Raw genomic sequence first — 20,761 nt, forward strand, 5'->3', positions numbered from 1 at the left:
CATGGATACCTGAAGAAGAACTTTTCAACCCCTACACAAGTAGTGAATAGGGAGCATGAACTTTGCCGATTGGAGAGCTCTAGATCTAACTGATGAAGTGGCATGTTGGACCTTTGAAGAGAGACTCCTGCTTCCACACAGAAAAGAAGCATCCTTCCCTACTGAATGCTGGCAGGGAACGGTTCTTTTTACTTGGGATGTGGCTGCTTTCTAAAGAAAATAAACTGTGTGGTTGTACACATCTTTTTGTTTGATGCACCCAAAATATGTTTATCTGATTTTAACTGAACATTCAACTAGCCTTTAACAATAGAGCATCTGATTTTGACTATATTGCATTTATTTTGTAATTGTTGTAAAACATGTAGCCCGGGATAGAAAATTGAAGTTTGGCCCTGTACTGGAGACTTTGACAGCAGACATATTTGGGCTGGTGCTTATCACACCCTAGAAAAGGTGGACTGTACCAGAAACAAGAGTCACCTTGGTGTGTACTGGTCGTGTGGACTGTAAAAGACAATGAAAGCTGTAGGTATGTTACTTTGAAGAATTTCTATGTCCATTATATATTGTGAGATTCCTTTTTTTAAATGGTGATATCCAAGCTGAAGGTCAGCCGTGCCATGATGGTGAATGGACCTTATGTTGGAATGCTTAAGACAGAAACTCCTTTCCAAATCCACCACATCTATTGCAGTAACCCACATAGGAGATTCTGTGTCTTCGACCTGAAGTTGTCTACTGCCAGATAAGCCATTGACCACTTGTGAAGATCCTGAATGATACGCCTGGTTATGCTGTCCAAGCAGTGGAGAACTTTAATTGTTGAGTGATGGAGACCTAGAACTTGGAGTACAGAATGTTTGGACCCTCGAGCGTTGGCTGATGTACATCAGGCTGCTTTCCTCAAGGGTAGTGCTTGGGAACCTGAAAAATATGGCTTGAATTTTCATTGTCTCAGGTTGAGGAATCTCTGGACCATTCAGAAGACAAGGCAATGAGCAACCAGAAAGATTTAGCAGAAGCAGAGCCTCAGCTGGTGTGCATGGTTTGAAAGGTTTTTTTCCACACACATTCCCCAAAAAGGTTATAGTATTTGCAGGTCAGGGTCATGTTGTATTTAGGTTGAGCAAATATCAATTTGCTACAAAGCTAAGTTTAAAGTTTTCCCATTAACCAGATGATAAACAGAACCTCTGTCCCCTCCAATAAAATAACTGTGACAGGAGATGACCTTTCACAGTCACTCTGTGATCCTCAATCATGTTGCTTCTTATCCTCCTGATCATCAGCACATCCTGCCTGTCAGTAAGTGCTCTAGGTAAGTCTCGTGTTTTTGATGTCAGGAGATTTAATCGTTAAGCAGCTAGTAGATAGTCCTTGACAATGATGCAAGAAAGTCAAGTTGTGTAGATACCAGAAGATCTCCCTTGCATTCTAGACTGGTAGGGAAATCTGCCCCTTCAGAGGTTGTTGCTGGTGGGTAAATCCACTACTGTAGCTGTGATCACCATTGAGAACTGGTGTTCTTGAGAGCAATGGAGGTATATCTTGTGTTTTGTTGAGCAGTGGAGGTATATCTGGTGTTTTGGAGAGCAGTGATAGCCTAACCGCTTTTCTAGTTATCAGTGTTAGCCCTTGTACACACGGTCGGAGATTCCGACGGAATGTGTCCGATCGGACCGTTTTGTCGGATATTCCGACTGTGTGTGGTCTCCACCGGACTGTTTCCGTCGGAGTATCCGACGGACCAAGTTTTCCAACTTGTTGGTACAATTTTCCGACAAAATGCTCCGATCGAACATACTCCGATCATGTGTAGAGAATTCCGATCAGACAAAGTGCCACGCATGCTCAGATCAAATTCCTACACCAAAGCTATTGGCTGCTAGCGTGAACGTAGTCCCTTCGTAACGAAATAACGTCATCACGTTCTGTTTCCGACAACTTTGTCCGACCGTGTGTATGCAACAGTTTCGGACAAAATCCGTCGGACAAAATCCGATGGATTTGGTTGTCGGAATGTCCGACCGTGTGTACAAGGGCTTAGACTATCTTGTGCTCTGATGTTCTAGAAGTGAGTTTTGGTGGAATATTTTGTATTTCAAAGATGATCAATTGCAAAATAACTGATGTTCTAGAAATGGGTTTTGATGGAGTATCTGGGGTTACAGAGGTAATCATTGGTGGGTTATTTAATGTTCTAGAAGTAAAGTTTTCGGGAGTATCTGGTGTTCTAGAGACAATCAGTGGTGGGGTGTCTAATGTTCTAGAAATAGGTTTTGGTAGAATAATATATAGTTACATAGTTAGGTTGAAAAAAGACACATGTCCATCAAGTTCAACCACAAAAAATAAAATAAAAATAATAATAATATCATACAATCCCATATACCCAATTCTATACCCACAGTTGATCCAGAGGAAGGCAAAAAACCCCAGCAGAGCATGATCCAATTTGCTAAAGCAGGGGAAAAAAATCCTTCCTGATCCCCCGAGAGGCAATCGGATTTTCCCCCGGATCAACTTTACCTATAAATGTGTTCTAGAGGTGTCATGTGTTCTAGAGGTTATCAGTGGTGGGGAACCTGATTTTCTAGAAGTGGGTTTTGATGGAGTATCATGTGTTTTAGATACAATAAGAGGTGAGATATCTCATGTTCTAGAGGTGGAGTAATTTTTGTTCTCGAGGTAATCAGTGGGGGGTATCTGATGGGATCTAGAGGTGAACTCACGTGTGGATTATGTGGTAACTTTCAGGTGGTTATTGGGGGAGAATAACTGTTCTCTTGGCATTCCAGGCTGTTCCAGCGGTTTGCACTCTTCTGCTCACATAATCATATATAGTGATGCTTTTGAATATTTGAGCAATCTAGATGACTTTCAGACTATCCGAAAGTTGGTGGAAGCCTTCAACAGTTCCTCCAATGAAGTCAAGATTGAGCTTTATTCGTATGACGCCAAGAAGCTAGGAGATTACATCCGCAAGAATAAGGCCCTTGGATCAGCTGCTTACTCTGTGACTGAGGTCTACATTATAACATATATAAACTCCATGATATGGCAGCCACCAGCCACCACCGAGCGCAAGTCACATATCCTTATCCTGCTTTTGAGACACTCTTATCCGCACATATTCATGAAGCCTAAAATCCACAAGCTGAAGAGGGCCGGGTTCCAGATCTTCACACTGGTCTATGGAGCACTGAGAGAATATGAGTTGGAGGAAGTGGCCACATACCCAGCAGAGTGGCACTCGTACAGCCGGATGAACTTCAAGAGCAGTGACAGTGCTGCCGAGGCCCTTGTGAGATCTGCATGTCGGAATATTGAGGCAAAAGAACGCGTAGCAAAGAAACAGCGTGAGTACACCCATGTACTAACATTATTCATTCTCTGTAAATACACAAGATGGCCGGTTGTGCTGCATTACTTGTGTTTTCTTGCCTTCCAATGTTACATCACCTAAACTTTAAACCTAGACTTATAGTATAGTAATAATGGTATCTAGTATGCTGTGAGCTACTTCTGCAGGACAGGTCCATGTTGGAAAGCTGCTGCAGATATGACTCTTACCAGTTTGGTGCTGGCCACATGGCTTAGCTCTTGATTAATGTAACAAAACAAGAACACAGATATGACAATACATCATAACCAGGGGCTGACTTGTAACTTTTGGCCCAGGGGGCAAGTACAACCCAGAGGGCCATGGTGCAGCAACTCAGTCCCCCTCCCACTTGCCCTCTTCCCTGCCTCCTCCCAACCCCCATCCCAGGCTGAAGCTCTGCTCCAGGTAATCTCTGCTCACTTGGCGGGTCGGGCTAAGCAGCAGCTACTGCACCGACTATGGGTTTCTGAACTGACCATCAGAGGGGCGGCTGAGGGCTGCAGGAGGAAGATGGGGCGGCTCGTTGGGTCTGACCAGGGGAGGAGAGCCCCTGGTGGGGCAATGGGCCGGCCTCTGCTCTGACACGGTGTACAATGTCTATGCCAGTGGGGAGCAGCCTGTGCCCTGTCCTTATCCAGCACTTGGTAGGACACTGGTGGAATTTTTTACTCCTCTTCTCCAGGTAGCTTTTAGGTATGTCTGCAGGGCCGTTGCAAGTATTTCTTGTCTACTCAGGCGAAGGTGTCAATTTGACAATTCACACCTTCAGCAATGTCAACTGAACAATTAAAAGCTCCCCCAGACATCATGGCACTATAGTGATTGGGTTATGTAATTTGAACAGCGCGATTTCACAAACGTTTACACCATCAAACATATTTTCCGACCATCAACATCTGTCTTGACACATTCCATGGTGCCTGGATAGATTGATTTACCTGTGTACATGTAAAAATACTTAAAACCAAGGGTGAAAAACAATGTAGTGGCAATCTACACAATCACAGTAGCGATTGGATTTAAATTTTGCTGCCCCATCCCTCCCTCCAAGTTTTTCCCCTATCTTATCTTATTAACATTTGGTAGTCATATCCCAAAATATTCTAATGCCGCATACACATGATCAGAAATTCAGCCAACAAAAGTCCAATGAGGGCTTTTGGTCGGAAAATGCGACCGTGTGTATGCTCCAATCTGACTTTTGCTGGCGGAATTCCCGTCAGCAAAAGATTGAGAGCAGGTTCTCAATTTTTCGGTTGGAAAAAGTTTCGATTGGAAATTCCGATCGTCTGTATCGATTCCGACGCGTACAAATTCCTACGCATGCTCGGAAACGATTTCGATGCATGCTCGGAAACATTGAACTTCATTTTCTCGGCTAGTTGTAGTGTTGTACGTCACCGCGTTCTTGACGGTCGAAAGTTCAGAGAACTTTTGTGTGACTGTGTGAATGCAAGTCAAGCTTGAGCGGAATTCCGTCAGAAAAACCATCCAAGAAAATCCACTCGTGTGTACGCGGCATAAGAAGTATTTTTTTTTATATCTCATGGATGAAATGTGAGAAATAAAGTATATATGATAAAATCATTCCGTAAACACATAACACATACACTGCATATATCATTTGGGGAAAATATGCTTATAAAATAGTTTGACCAATTAATCAATTTCTTTGTTTGTTTTTATTGTAAAGAACTAAAAAAAATGGCAGCCAAGTGGCTTCCTCTATTCTAATTAGTATGAGAACCCAGGAACATAAACGAGTATTTTTATATTCTCATATAAGCACTGCGCTATTGTTATATATATATATATATATATATATATATATATATATATATATATATACGTGCTGCTACTTAAAATGCAAATAAGAAAACAATGTAGTGTCAATCTACACAATCACAGTACCAAAAAAGAACAATAAAAATTATTCAAAAGTGTCCATAATAAAATCAAAAATACAAACGCATAATCTTGAATAAGTGTATATCCAATACAATTCTAATAACTGGTACAATTCATAAAAATGTATATCTATATATACAATGTAGACGGGTTGCCACATGATTACAAACGATTAACCACATTCTGACCGGCGCAGGCCGATGTACGTCGGCAGAATGGCACGGGCAGGCATATTGGCGTACAAGTACGTCCATTTTTATATGCCGCCCTGCCATCGCGTGCGCGCTGCTGGCGGCTCGCTTGCGTGCCTGTCGGGACCCCCGTGAGTCCGGTCGCGGGTCCCACAGACTCGATCACCGCGGGGATACCCGCGATGGTCTCACGGGGCGGCTGAACGGGGAGATGCCGTTGTAAACAGCATCTCCCCGTTCTGCCTAGCAACAAGTGATGCTGATCTCTGCTCCATGTGATTGGAGCAGAGATCAGTGTTCACTAACACAAAGCCCAGCCCCCCACAGTTAGTAACACGCCCTTAGGAACACTTAACCCCTACACTGCCACCCCCTGGTTAACCCCCTTACTGCCAGTGTCATTTACACAGGAATCACTGCATTTGTATAGCACTGATTGCTGTATAAATGACAATGGTCCCAAAAATGTGTCAAAAATGTCCGATGTGTCCGCCATAATGTCGCAGTCACAATAAAAATCGCTGATCGCCGCCATTACTAGTAAAAAAAAAATATTAATAAAAATGCTATAAAACTATCCCCTATTTTGTAAACGCTATAACTTTTGCGCAAACCAATCAATAATCGCTTATTGCAATTTTTTTACCAAATATATGTAGAAGAATACGTATCGGCCTAAACTAAGGAAAATTTTTTTTTTATATATATATTTTTGGGGGATATTTATTATAACAAAAAGTAAAAAATATTGCCTTTTTTTCAAAATTGTCGCTCTATTTTTGTTTATAGCGCAAAAAATAAAAACCGCAGAGGTGATCAAATACCACCAAAAGAAAGCTCTATTTGTGGGAAAAAAAGGATACCAATTTTGTTTGGGAGCCACGTCGCACGGCTGCGCAATTGTCAGTTAAAGCGACGCAGTGCCGAATCGCAAAAAGTGGTCTGGCCTTAAGCCAGCAAAATGGTCCGGTCTGAAAGTGGTTAATATCAAAAATTATACATACTGACAGACTTCAATTGAATCATGGGGATACGGCATATATTAGCTCTATGCATTTTGTGGATTGATCCACTCTTCAGGAGCATGCGCGTTGAGTGCAATAAAATATAATAGAAGGATTTGCTCTATGGTCTGATCCTACCCAAGGAAAAAAGAAAAATCATAAAAAGTAAAAATAAAATAAAATCAAGTATATAAACCCACTCTATACCATACCTACAAGGTTGACTATATAATAAAAATGTGGCACTGCAGATCGGGGACCCCCAAAGGGGGGCATCTCCAACGGGAGCCAAGGTGGTGTGAGTGGCCTGCTGTACAGCAAGAAAATCATCCAGGGGAGACAGATTTCAAGAAATTGAAGTAGTCAGAGTGACCATAAGTGTTGAGACCATCAATGAAGGACTTCTGAAAACATATATATGATTATATATTTTATATAGTTATAGTATGAGACGTACGAGGTGTCCTGTGCTCGGTAAAGAACAGGGGGATTGAAGTACTAGAAAATATTGGTGGTAGCCAAGGTGTAAGAAGTGAAAAGTGATGAGGGTATAAACGCATCGCCAAGGTTGAATAAAACAATCTAATTCTAATTACCAATTAGACAGTGATTAGTTCATAGGGTCCAGGGATCCAAGGTGATTAATGCAGTGAACCAAAGTGAGCGACAACACACCAGAATGAATCTGACATTCCTGGGTGAAGCCTATAAGGGCAGGGCCATCACACGCCCACCAACGTCTCGTAGGCGTACACTGCAGGCCACCAACGTCACGTAGGCATGCACTGCAGGCCACCAACGTCACGTAGGCATGCACTGCAGGCCACCAACGTCACATAGGCATGCACTGCAGGCCACCAACGTCACGTAGGCGTGCACTGCAGGCCACCAACGTCACGCAGGCATGCACTGCAGGCCACCAACGTCACATAGGCGTGCACTGCAGGCCACCAACGTCACATAGGCGTGCACTGCAGGCCACCAACGTCACGTAGGCGTGCATTGCAGGATGGAGGCGTCCTTGGCTGGGCGGAGAACCGCCCATCGTTGGTGCCATTACACTCCTCCATCTAGCTGACCCACCTTAAGTAGAAGGGGCTGTTACCTCCCATCCCTTGATTGGATATACAGCCTCCCTTGCTCTTTTTAGTGTGCCATGTGATCTGGTTTAGAAGCCCCCTGGCTCCCATCCCTCCCGGGAGCTGCGATACATGCTGCGGACCCTCCTCCTCTGCTCCTACTTAGGGTGGGTGGATGTTCATGCACCATGCATCATCGTCAACTTCTGTGTGTTGCAGGTGCGGTGTCACTGCTGTGGCACCGCTACTGCTTTTCACAGTTGTACCGTCTGGCGGCTAGATGGTGGAGCGTAATGGCACCAACGCCATTAATGTGCTCTCTCTCTTCTCCCAAGTCCCTCCATGTCCCCTCCTCTGTACATCTCAGAACTCAAGAAGGTGAGAAGGGGGCAGGTTCAGTATTTTCCTATTGGATGAGAAAGCAGAAAAAAGGCTGTATATCAATCTGCCTCTGAATTCTGCCTGCTGGGTCTAGCTATATATCATTGACTTATGTGGCAGGAGCCACTGTATCCCTCCACAGCAAAAAAGAGTCCCCAGGTTCCTGGCATCAGTACAGGATTTACAGGTAGAATAACATTTTAAAAAACACTGTGAAACATAGAAGAACTGGTATGTGAATTTTAGGGTTGTTTAAAGAATTTGTCAGGGTGCTTTAGAACCCCCCAAGCTTCTATCTGGCACCAACTCTGAATCCGGGGACAAAACCGGGGGACAGACTTGGTCCAGGGACAGTGTCCTCAGTCCAGGGACTGTCCCCGGAAACCGGGAACGTCTGGTCACCCTATCTTAAAGGAGTCTCAAACTCAGACACACATTAAATTTGCCCATTAAACAAGTCCAAAGTCCACCGACAAAGACTTTACGTGCCCCAAGGGTGCCCAATTCAGCTTTAATCATCATGAGTTATTAGTTGCACTCCAGAGGTGTCCTGCGATTTTGTAACAACAATTTTCTCCTTTTCTATGCAGTTCTGTCTGAGGTTCATCTGGTTGGTGGAAATGGACCTTGTCAAGGTAGGGTGGAGCTGTTCTACAACCAGACGTGGGGCACCCTGACTGACGAACACTGGGACAGACAAGCTGCTGACGTCATCTGTAGACAGCTGAAGTGTGGCCCCTCAGTGGAGGCTCAGAAAGGAGACACATTTGGGGCTGGTGTTGGCCATGTCCTGGAAAAGGTGGATTGTACAGGGGATGAGAGTGACATTTCAGAGTGCTTATTGGGAGCCTGGACTGGGAGAGATGATGTAAGAAGTGTGCACAGTGCTGGAGTCACCTGCCTATCCTCTGGTGAGTCCATCTTAGTCCTCCACTCATAGAATGATATGTTTTATGATCACTGGTATAATGGCAGTGTTTGCTTTGCAGGTGTCAGTGGTGTCAGGCTGGTGGACGGATCTGGTCGCTGTAACGGGACTGTTGAGGTGTCTGTGGACAACGTATGGAGGAGGCTCTCCCTATGGAACTTTGACTTGAGGGAGGGAGCAGTCATTTGCCGAGAGATGAGCTGTGGACCTCTGGTGAAGGTGCAGGAGGTCTATTCCACTTCTGGCACCCAGGCGGTGGAGAGATCCAGATGTTTTGGGTCAGAGTCAAAGTTTTCGGAGTGCAGAATTGGTCTTTGGAAGGCTGACACTCAACTACCGGATGTACATGCTGCAGTCGTGTGTTCAGAGACAGGTAGACACCCAGTACAACCGATATTAGACGTGTAGAATATAAGAAAATCACCACACAACCAACTGTGGAAAATGTCTTTCTTAGATGATTAACTCTCAATCTTGAAATGTATATGGCCATTTCCTATGCATTTTAATAAACTGACAGTGACATTTTCCACAGTTAAGTTGTGCGATGAATCCTTCATGTCCTTGGCACTTACCTTTTGGTATTACAAACCAGTCCAGCACGCAGCCTTTGTGGAAGGATGTTAAAGTTAAGATCCACCTGGAGCAGTTGCTTGATGTTTATCTGTATGAGAGGTGGTCCATGACCCATCTTTTATCTTTCTTTATTTTTATCTCAAACTTTCTCTCACCTGACTTTGTATCCCCATTTCCTCCCTCTTCTTGCTCTCTATCCCAGCCTCTTTGGTTGCTCTTGCTTTATCTATTTCACCATCTATCTGTTTTTACTTTCTCTTTCCTTGTCCCTTTGTACTGTTTCATCTCTCTCTATCTCCCTATACCCCCCATTTGCCTCCACCTTTACAGCTTCCATATATAACCAGGCATGTACTGGCCATTGGGACTACAGGGAGTTTCCCGGTGGGCCGATGGCTCAGTGGGCCGGTTTCAGTGACAAAGTAATGGCTGCGTGGCTCGCCCTCAACTTCATACAGTGATATGAGACAGATGAGAAAAATACAGAGGAGAATAAGTGAAATGCATGAATTTGCACAATTGCGTATAGTTTTATATACTGTTTTTGTGCTTGTTTGCAAAATTAAAGTGGGCTGGTCTGGATGAAGTCCAGGGCCAAATTTTTGTCCCAGTCCAGTCCTGTATATAACCCTCAATTTCTCCATCTACACCCATCCATTTTTCCCCATCTATACCACTCAATGTCCCTTCATCTATATCCCTCTGTCTCATCGTCTATATCCCTCTATCTCATCCTCTATACCCCTCCATCTCTCTTCATCTATACCCCTCCATCCTTCTCCCTCTATACCCCTCCATCTCTCTCCCTCTTTAACCCTCCATCTCTCCCTCTATAACCCTGCATCTATCTTCCACTATACCCCCCCCCCCATCTCTCTCTATCTATACTTCACCATCTGTCTCCATCTATACCCCCCCATCTCTCTCTATCTATACTCCACCATCTGTCTCCATCTATACCCCCCATCTCTCTACCTCTATAATACTCTATCTATCCATCTATAACCCTTCCACCTCTCTCCATTTATACTATACCCTTCCATTACTCTCCTTCTATACCTGGAATAAAAAGGGGGGTGGTTTTTGGCTTCCCCTTATTCAGATTATAAATATGTATTACCTTGTCTGTTCCTATAATTAGCTAGTCTATCAAAGCTCTGATAGTAATAATGGTGATGATATATTAACTATATCAGCTATAAAAATAAACACAATGCTCGAAGAAGCAAAGGTCTTGTTTATTTACAAAGAACGTAGCATACTAACATACAATCTACGAATATTACAGAGCATATAGTAATAAAAGAACAGAGATGATACTTTACGTACAGTGAGACCTTCCTTGAAGTTAAGTTTGTTGGTTGGGCTCTAGGAGAAATAGGGGTCTTCATGATTTGCCCTCATATTTTAAAACACTCAGACACAACCCACACAAATACCCTCTGTGTGCCCATGTAGTCCTCTGTCCAATGAGAAGCTATAAGGGGTTGTTCTTCCTAATCCCCAGGGGGTATGTGTTACCCTGGATCCTCCAGGAAGTCTTTTGTTGTCTCTACCAGGTAGCACTGCTACATTACCATCAAACTTCTTGGCCCTGGTCAACATTCCAGTCTATATCTGGTCCCTTAGATGTTCTGGTTGAAAGGGAGGCAATTAGGCACTTTTATCTTCCCACCATCAGGCAGTCTGAAGCAAAGCTCTCCTATTCCCATACCCCATCATTAGGGGGTATGTGTGATTCCTTTTTCCAGATGAAGATTCTGATTTGTACTCTTCTGTTATACAAACCCTGTTGTATAATCTTGTTTTACTGACATTCCAAGATGACTTCCAACAGGCCAAATGGCTTTATTAACTAAGCAGTAAAAATCCACAATTGTCTGATATAAAAACATATGTTGCGCCTTTCAACAATACCCCTCAATCTCTCCTACTCTATACCCTTCCATCTCTCTCTCTCCCACTATATCCTCCATCTATCTTCCGCTATACCTCCCCCATCTCACTCCCCCACTATACTCCTCCATCTGTCACCCTCTATCTATACCCTCCTGGGATTTTTTTTCTTCAAAGAATTGGTGCAGGAACTCCCCCCCTTCAGTCACCTCTTATCTCAATGTCCTACCCACCTCTGAGCACCATCCCTTGGTTCCACCCCTTACCCACCTCCAAGTACCGACCCTTTTAGAAAATACAGAACCAAGTATAATTTTGTGGTGATAAGTAATTTGTATGAAATGTAATAACAATAGGAAAACCAGTAAAGTAGATCCCCCACAGCCATCAGCTATAGCGCCCCCCCCCCCCCCCCCAGCAACAATAGCATTCCCCAGCAATAATGGATCCCAACAATAGACCCGGCAGCAACAACAGATTTCCCAGAAGCCACCCCAGCATCAATAGACTCTCCAGCTGCCAGCAATAATTGACCCCCTAGCAACATAAGCCCAACCAGCAACAATAGATCCCCCACCATCAACAACTGACTACCACGCAAAAATAGATGCCCCCAGCAACAATAGATCCCTCAGCCCTCAGCAGTCAGCAACAATAGACCCCCCTCAATAGTAGAACTCTTCCAGCAACAATTGACCCCCCAGCAACATAAGTGTGGCACAGTGGTGTAGTGGTTAGCACTCTCACCTAGCGGTAAAAAAGGGTCGCTGGTTCGGATTGCAACCGCGACACTACCTGCCTGGAGTTTGCATGTTCTCCCTGTGCCTGCGTGGGTTTCCTCCGGTTTCCTCCCATGCTCCGAAGACATGCAGGTATGTTAATTGGCTTCTGTCCAAAATTGGCCCTAGTATATGAAATGGGGACCTTGGATTGTGGGCTCCTTGAGGGTAGGGACCGATGTGAGAGTGTGATGTACAGGGATAGGGACAATTGTAGACACTCACTCAGGTTGAACTGGATGGACTGGTGTCTTTATTCAACCTTACTATGTAACCATTAGTCCCCCCCTCCCAGCAGCAACAATAATAGACCTCCCCAGCAACAACAGACCCCAATGCAAAAATAAATTGCTTCCAGGAGCGATAGATCCCCCAGCAGCCAGCATCAATGGACCCTCCAGGACCCAGTACCCCCAGCCATTACATACATTCGGTGCTGGGATTGCGCCCCCCCCCTCCCTGCTGAAAGAAAGCCCTTATACCCTCCATCTATATTCCAGGAAACTCCTCTATTTCTTTACCTCTATATCCCTCCATCTCTCTCTATCTTTTTATACCACTTCACCTCTCCATCTATACCACTCCAGATCCCTTAATCTACAACCCTCCATCTTTCCCTTCTATACCCTCCTATCTCTCTCCCTCTATGTTAAATACTTCTTTTCCATTGGCGCCTTTTACCAAAATAACAACATTTTGGTTAAATGTTGGATTTTCCATCTAGTTCATCCCCAATCATCTCATATGGGCCATCACAAAACATGAAAAAATACACCTTATAATGTACAGTCTAGAACAGTGATCATCAACCCTGTCCTCAGGACCCACTAACAGGCCAGGTTTTATGTATTACATTGGGGGGATGCAGACTAGAATACTGCAATCACTGAGCAGCAAATGATATCACCTGTGATGTATTTGAGTTATCTTGTAAACTTGGCCTGTTAGTGGGCCCTGAGGACAGGGTTGATGACCACTGCTTTAGAGGGTGACATCTGGACCAGTTGAATTTGGCAATGCACCTTCAGATCCAGACTCTTGCTCCTAGATGTAGGCCTGGTTCAGTGGCCCAATCGTGTACTGTAGAGGGGCTGCCGTTGACTGCAGCTATAACTGCACAATTAGTGTATCTGATGGACTACCAAGCATTGGACCCCAACATCCATCGCTTTTGGACCTCCAAGCATTGGATGTTGGAGTCACTCTCATGCACTCCTTCTCCATTTTCTTTCAGCAATATCCAAGGTGTCAGTAGCTGGGGAGAGTGGTAAGTGTTCCGGGAAGGTGAAGATCTTCTCCGATGAGCTCTGGAGCACGGTCTGTGCAGCAGAATGGAGTGCAGCTGAAGAGGCGGTACTTTGTAAGCAGCAGGGCTGCGGTCCAGCACTGGAGCTGGTTGAAGTCAAGAAGGTGACTCTGTCAAGGAGTGCAACTCCACATACAAATTTCCGCAACGTGCACTGCAGTGGCTCCGAGACCCATCTGTCTCAATGCAGCACCGTCCTGTCCAGAGGATACAACTGTTACTCTGGGGAGGCTGTGGTCTCGTGTTCACCAACAGGTAACATTAAATAACCAGTAGCAATAGTGATGCAAGGGATATAGACTGGCCCAATAGTTAAGCTTTTTTTTTTTTTTTTGCATTTTTTGTATTTTTATATTTCTTTTGGTGTTGAGATCACTATTTTTTGCTGGCGGCTTCCTACATATGTACACGTATTTAGATATTTTTTAGGCTCACATATATATATATTTTTCTTAGGTATTTTTTTTACACATTTAATATTAGCCAGGTGGAGCGCATTAGTTTTGTGCATTCATTCAATAGTTAAGCTTGGCATCTACTCATGGCTGGCAAGGAAAAAGATTACAGGTGAGGTTAAGAACATGCAATTAGGGATTAGGGTGAGATTCATCAGGCCAGTAAAGACAATACTTCTGTGGGGGACCTAGCATTAAATTCAACATGATGGGTCCATCCAAGGTTCTCAATTGTCACATACCTTAAGGCAGAGCCCGGGATGCAGGGAGCGGCCTCTCCTATACCTCTGATTCGGGAACCCCTGGTAGAGATGACAGGGGCTCGAGAGTACAAAGGGGCACAAGTGCCTAACTGGGTAGCTGGTGTAGAAGGCAGGATACCGTAGATAGAAAGGAGGTGTCCTGTAGACCAGCAGCGGAATGCAGACAGGGTACAGCAGACAGCAGGGAGGTGTATTGTAGTTCAGCAGCAGGATGCAGACAGCAGGCAGGATACAGCGTACAGCAGGAAGGTGTCTTGTAGCCCAGCAGCAGGATACGGACAGCAGGCAGGATACTGGGTAGAGAAGACAGTCTGGGTCAAACACAGGCAGGCAGATCCAAAGAATAGTCAAAGTCCAAGCCGGGATCGGGGTGGGCAGCGAGCAGAGGTGTCAGGAACAAGCCAAGTCAGATATGGATCAGGTAAATCAGGTAACAGATAGCAGAGGTTGCAGGAAACGCTGTTGATCGGGCAGCAAGACAGCAAGGCATGAGTCCCCTTTAAATAGCGCTTCTTGGCACCGAGTGCTGTCAGAGCGGGCATGCGCGACTGTGCGCCCGTGCGCCGTTAATTGCGCTATTGCGCATGTGCGTGCGCCAAACAGCTTTCTTGTGCACAGGCATTCTTCTGACCCCCAGATTGCTTGGAAGTTTGCTGGAAAGGCTTTCCTGACAACAATATGAGTATACTAAGTCTGAAAAGCGTGCCAACCTTATCTTTTGTTTATACACATCATCAAGTTTGATATCACCGGGCGAAGTGTGAGAGACTTTTTCCATGCACAGGATTTATTTTCATGCCACACAGTCAAGAATCCATTTGAATTTGGATTCATTCATCTTTTAAACTTTTATCTTGAACTTCAATTTATTCACATACATATATTGTGATATCCAATTAGGGTTTTGGGCTAAGTATACAGCATGTTACAGCCAAATATTCACGTGTTCCTGCACTAGTCAAACCATTATTCACCAGAACATACCGTAGTGCCTGGCTCTGTTTGGAGAGAGGGCATTGTCTATTTGTTGTCAAAGGCTGATGTTGTTATTGTTGCAGGTGTCTCGGAGGTGAGGCTGGTGGATGGTCCTCATTCCTGCTCTGGACGGGTGGAGGTCTGGTATAAGAAGAGGTGGGGAACGGTGTGTGACCAGAACTGGGACCTCTCTGATGCTGAGGTGGTGTGTAGACAGGTTGGCTGTGGTCCTGCAGTTCAGGCACCCGGTGGAGCACATTTTGGCCCAGGAAATGGAGACATTTGGCTGGAGAAAGTGTTCTGCAATGGTATGGAGACTGAGCTGTCACACTGTGGTGCTATGATGTCCAAGAAGAACCTCTGTGTCCACTCCCAGGATGCTTCTGTCATTTGTGAAGGTCAGTGACTTCTAGACATTGTATATGAAACTCATCCTCTAGCTCAAATTTCCTGAGAGTCATATTCATCCATTTGCATGTCAGCTGTCCTCTCCTGCATGTCTCTGTGTGCCGTAGATTGTGAAGATTTGCAATAATTTCCTAAAAGATGCAAATTAGAATGTTGCCGTTTTATTATCCCAATAAACTCTAATGCTGCGTACACACAATCGGATTTTCCGACGGGAAATGTTGGATGTGAGCTTGTTGGCTGAAAGTTCTGACCGTGTGTATGCTCCATCGAACATTTGTTGTCGGGGCTTTCCGCCAACAAATGTTGGCTAGCAGGTTCTCAAATTTGCAGCCAACAAAACTTTGTTGTCGGACTTTCCGATCGTGTGTACACAAGTTCGTCGCACAAACGTTCATGCCTGCTCGGAATCAAGTACGAGCCGGAAGTGCTCAGTCTTGTAAAACTAGCGTTTGTAAGCCCTTGTACACACGGTCGGACATTCCGACAACATGATCCGTTGGATTTTGTCCAACGTATTTTGGCCGAAACTGGTGTTGCATACACACGGTCGGACAAAGTTGTCAGAATATCCGATCATTTGTAACGTGGTGACGTTATTTCGTTACAACGGGACTACGTTCAGGCTAGTAGCCAATAGCTTTGGTCTCGTAATTTGATCTGAGCATGCGTGGCACTTTGTCCGATCGGAATTCACTACAAACGATCGGACAAAGTCCGATCGGATCATGTTGTCTGAAAATTTTATAGCCCAGCTCTAAAACTTTCTCGGTCGGATATTCTGATGGAAACAGTCCAATGGAAGCCATACACGGTCGGATTATCCGACAACACAGTCCAATCGGACATTTTCCGTCGGAATGTCTGACCGTGTGTACAAGGGCTAATGGAGATATCACATGACTAATGAACTTCCTTTTTATCAGCCGTGGTACATCTTCTATGTCACCACGTTCCCATGTTCGGAATTGTTGGCCAACATTTGTGTGACCGTGTGTATGCAAGACAAGTGGGAGCCAACATCCTTCGAACAAAAATCCAAGGTTTTGTTGTCGGAAAGTCAAATTTTCACAAAGATGACTCTTCCTGTTTTAGACAAGATATTTATGATCTCCACTGGGGAATTCACCCTCACTTCCTGTCCCGGTGATAGGGATGTGATATCATATTTCTCAGATGGGGATAGAGGCAGCAACCAATGGATGTATTTAGTAGGGTGAGGAGGGGTCAGAGTAATAGCGGTCTCTATGTCTTCCTATCTGGCTCAGTCAGTTGCACATAGGAGGGCTCCAAACATGTTGGGACTAGTGGGCTTTCTTAATAGAACTCCCAGCATGCTTTGCAAGCTTAACATCATGGAGGCAGTATAAATGTAAAAAATGTATAGTTATTGAAAAAAAAACATCAAGCTCCTAAGTTTCAAACTTAATTAAAAAAGAAATCAATATCAATAATGTCAATAATTATATCGGAATTGCATCCAAAGTGTTTCTTTTTTTAACTAGTGGAAGTTAGATTTGAACAACTGGTCAGTCTTTTCATTGGGAATTTCTGCCCCCTAGTGGCTGCTGTGTAGTAATATATGGAGAATGCGGGCAATCAGCTTTCTGCATGGGAGGGGGGTCACAGTGGGACCCCCTCCCCAGTAAAGAGGGACTGGAACACATTTAGCTTACTGAACTTGCTAATAAAGTAATATTTAGCCATGTATTGCCAGGTTCTCAACAAGCTGTCAGCCAGGCTCCACCCCCTAGGAGCCTTCAGCACCAGCTGACACCCAAGAATCAACTACTGCTCCAACTACTGCTCCAACAACCTCTTTAAGAGGTTAACCTGTCATGTTTGATTTGCCAATCTGATCCTCCCATAGGCAAAAAGGGCTACAAATTTTTTTTTGGGCTTACAAACAGATTTTCCCAGACAAATGCCATTGTTCCTCCCAGAAAAGGCCAGCGCTGGGGTCGTGTGCTCGGTGCCGACATACAAAGGGATTGCAGGGCATTAAATCTTTTGGAAGAAGGTCTCAAAATGGAAAAGGTTGCTTGTTTAGTAATGGAAATTGGATGAAACAATAAATAATAGTGTTCTTTTTATATATACATAGGTTTGGAAAATGATATCTTTTTTTTTATGTTTCCACAGAAAAGGAGCAGGTCTAGCAGAGAGGGAGGCAGGCGAATGTCGTCTTTCTGGTTCCTTGCAGCATTGCCCCGTCTCTTCTACACATTATTCCATCTATTCCATCCATCTACTACCAGGTCACAGAGAATGAAATATCCAACGTTCTCCAATCACAGACAGATGTACGGACACGGCCACCAACTGATGACTTTTTTCTCTCATCCCCGGGCCTCACCCTTATCTGCTTCTTATAGGTCACCGTGTGCTCCCAGCAGTTCTGTCCAGCTCTCTCCTGAGCAGCAATTATTTTCCAGCATGATGGGGCACTACCAGGCAATCTGCAGTCTCTCCAAAGGTTGGAGAAGGCTCTAACGCCTAGAGGCCAATGAACCATGATGGGACGTTCTCCAGTATCCGGAAGGCGATCAGTGCCGCCATTCCACCTACAAACTATATCTTACCTACCGCCACCTAACAAAAATAAAATTTCTGAAGAAAAATTCTTGGAGACAATGTTTTTGGGGCAAACCTTTCCCGCTAAAAGCTATTGGATGGCCACTGTCTATATGACTTGTATTAATTCCCCCCTTGCTGCTTGCACGTTGTGAACTTTCAGGGTGAAGAAAGGGTTAAGGGCCACCCTTCCCATTATATACACTTCTCCAAAAAATGAAAGGAACATTTTTTATTCAGAGTATAGCATCCATTCAATGAAAACTCTTGGGGTATTGTCCTGGTCAGTTTAGTAGCAGAGGGGGTTGTTAATAAGTTTCAGCTGCTTTGGTGTTAATGAAATTAACAACAGGTGCACTAGATGGGCAACAATGAGATGACCTCCAAAACAGGAATGGTTTTATAGGTGGAGGCCACTGACATTTTTTTTCCCTACTCATCTTTTCTGACTGTTTTTCACTAGTTTTGCATTTGGCTAGGGTCAGTGTCACTACTAGTAGCATGAGGCAATACCTAGATCCTTATAGAGGTTGCACAGGCAGTCCAACTCCTCCAGGATGGCACATCAATATGAGCCAGTGCCAGAAGGTTTGCTGTGTCTCCCAGTACAGTCTTATGAGCATGGAGGAGATTCTAGGAAACAGGCAGTTACTCTAGGAGAGCTGGACAGGGCTGAAAAAGGTCCTTAACCCATCAGCAGGACCAGTATCTGCTCCTTTGTGCAAGAAGGAACTAGATGACCACTGCCAGAGCTCTACAAAATGACCTCCAGCATGCCACCGGTGTGAATGTCTCTGGCCAAACATTTAGAAACGGACTTCATGAGGGTGGCCTGAGGGCCCGACATACTCTAGTGGGCCCTGTGCTCACTGCCGACACCATGGAGTTCGATTGGTATTTGCCATTGAACACCAGAATTGGCAGGTCCACCACTGGCACCCTGTGCTTTTCACAGATGAGAGCAGGTTCACCCTGAGCAAATGTGATAGATGTGAAAGGGTCTGGAGAACGTTATTCTGTCTGTAATATCATTCAGCATGACCGGTTTGGTGGTGGGTCAGTGATGGTCTGGGAAGGCATATCCATGGAGGGACACACAGATCTCTACAGGCTAGACAATGGCACCCTGACTGCCATTAGGTATCGGGATAAAATCCTTGGACCCATTGTCAGATCCTACGCTGGTGCAGTGGGTCCTGGGTTTCTCCTGGTGCAGGACAATGCCCGGCCTCATGTGGCGAGAGTATGCAGCCAGTTCCTGAAGCATGAAGGAACTGATACCATTGAATGGCCCCCACACTCGCCTTACCTAAATCCAATAGAACACCTCTGGGACATTATGTTTCGGTCCATCCGAAGCCACCAGGCTGCACCTCAATCTGTTCAGGAGCTCAGTGATGCCCTGGTCCAGATCTGGGAGGAAATGCCCCAGGACACCATCTACCATCTCATTAGGAGCATGCCCCGATGTTGTCAGACATACATACAAGCACGTGGGGGGAATACAAACTACTGAGGACCACTTTGAGTTGCTGCAATGAAATTTCAGCAAAATGGACTAGCCTGCTGCATAATTTTTTTAACTTAGATTTTTGGGGTGTCTTTGAACTCAGCCCTCTGTAGGTTGATCATTTTCATTTCCATCAAACAATGCGGCATCCTTTTATTATGAACACATTAACCAGTCCATACCAGTATAGATCCCAACACATTACCCAGTCCATGCCAGTATAGATCCTAACACATTACCCAGTCCTTACCAGTATAGTTCCTAACACATTAACCAGTCCATACCAGTATAGATCCCAACACATTACCCAGTCCATACCAGTATAGATCCCAACACATTACCCAGTCCATGCCAGTATAGATCCTAACACATTACCCAGTCCATATCATTATAGATCCCAACACATTACCAAGTCCATACCAGTATAGATCCCAACACATTACCCAGTCCATACCAGTATAGATCCCAACACATTACCCAGTCCATGCCGGTATAGATCCTAACACATTACCCAGTCCTTACCAGTATAGTTCCTAACATATTAACCAGTCCATACCAGTAAAGATCCTAACACATTACCCAATCCATACTAGTATAGATCCTAACACATTACCCAGTACCTACCAGTATAGATCCCAACACATTACTCAGTCCATACCAGTATAGATCCCAAAACATTACCAAGTCCATACCAGTATAGATCCCAACACATTACCCAGTCCATACCAGTATAGATCCCAACACATTACCAACACCATACCAGTATAGGTCCCAACACATTACCAAGTCCATATCAGTATAGGTCCCAACACATTACCAAGTCCATATCAGTATAGATCCCAACACATTACCCAGTCCATATCAGTATAGATCCCAACACATTACCAAGTCCATACCAGTATAGAGCCTAACACATTACCCAGTCCATACCAGTATAGATCCTAACACATTACCCAGTCCATACCAGTATAGATCCCAACACATTACCCAGTCCATGCCAGTATAGATCCTAACACATTACCCAGTCCTTACCAGTATAGTTCCTAACATATTAACCAGTCCATACCAGTAAAGATCCTAACACATTACCCAATCCATACTAGTATAGATCCTAACACATTACCCAGTACCTACCAGTAT

The 20,761-nt window shown here is 44.6% G+C and overlaps 1 protein-coding gene across 1 annotated transcript; it reads left to right on the forward strand.

The window, feature by feature from the left end:
* The first annotated feature begins 1,210 nt into the window (after nt 1–1,210).
* LOC143989292 (antigen WC1.1-like) lies at nt 1,211–18,158 on the forward strand. The gene is made up of 7 exons (XM_077489371.1): nt 1,211–1,321; nt 2,802–3,362; nt 8,542–8,862; nt 8,941–9,252; nt 13,365–13,691; nt 15,213–15,527; nt 17,680–18,158. Exons 1-7 carry the CDS (start codon nt 1,264–1,266, stop codon nt 17,694–17,696), a joined length of 1,911 nt encoding a protein of 636 aa, XP_077345497.1. The 5' UTR covers nt 1,211–1,263; the 3' UTR covers nt 17,697–18,158.
* Nucleotides 18,159–20,761: the final 2,603 nt, after the last annotated feature.

The sequence above is a fragment of the Lithobates pipiens genome, unplaced genomic scaffold, assembly GCF_037356315.1.
Source record: "Lithobates pipiens isolate NorthernLeopardFrog02 unplaced genomic scaffold, aLitPip1_a1.2 Scaffold_18, whole genome shotgun sequence".
Classification (NCBI taxonomy): Eukaryota; Metazoa; Chordata; class Amphibia; order Anura; family Ranidae; genus Lithobates; species Lithobates pipiens.

Excerpts from the sequence above, each read along its gene's own strand:
- LOC143989292 (XM_077489371.1), top strand. The coding sequence starts at position 1,264 with ATGTTGCTTCTTATCCTCCTGATCATCAGCACATCCTGCCTGTCAGTA. Across the intron at positions 3,363-8,541 it reads ACGCGTAGCAAAGAAACAGC|TTCTGTCTGAGGTTCATCTG; the intron begins GTGAGTACACCC and ends TTTTCTATGCAG. Across the intron at positions 13,692-15,212 it reads GGTCTCGTGTTCACCAACAG|GTGTCTCGGAGGTGAGGCTG; the intron begins GTAACATTAAAT and ends TTATTGTTGCAG.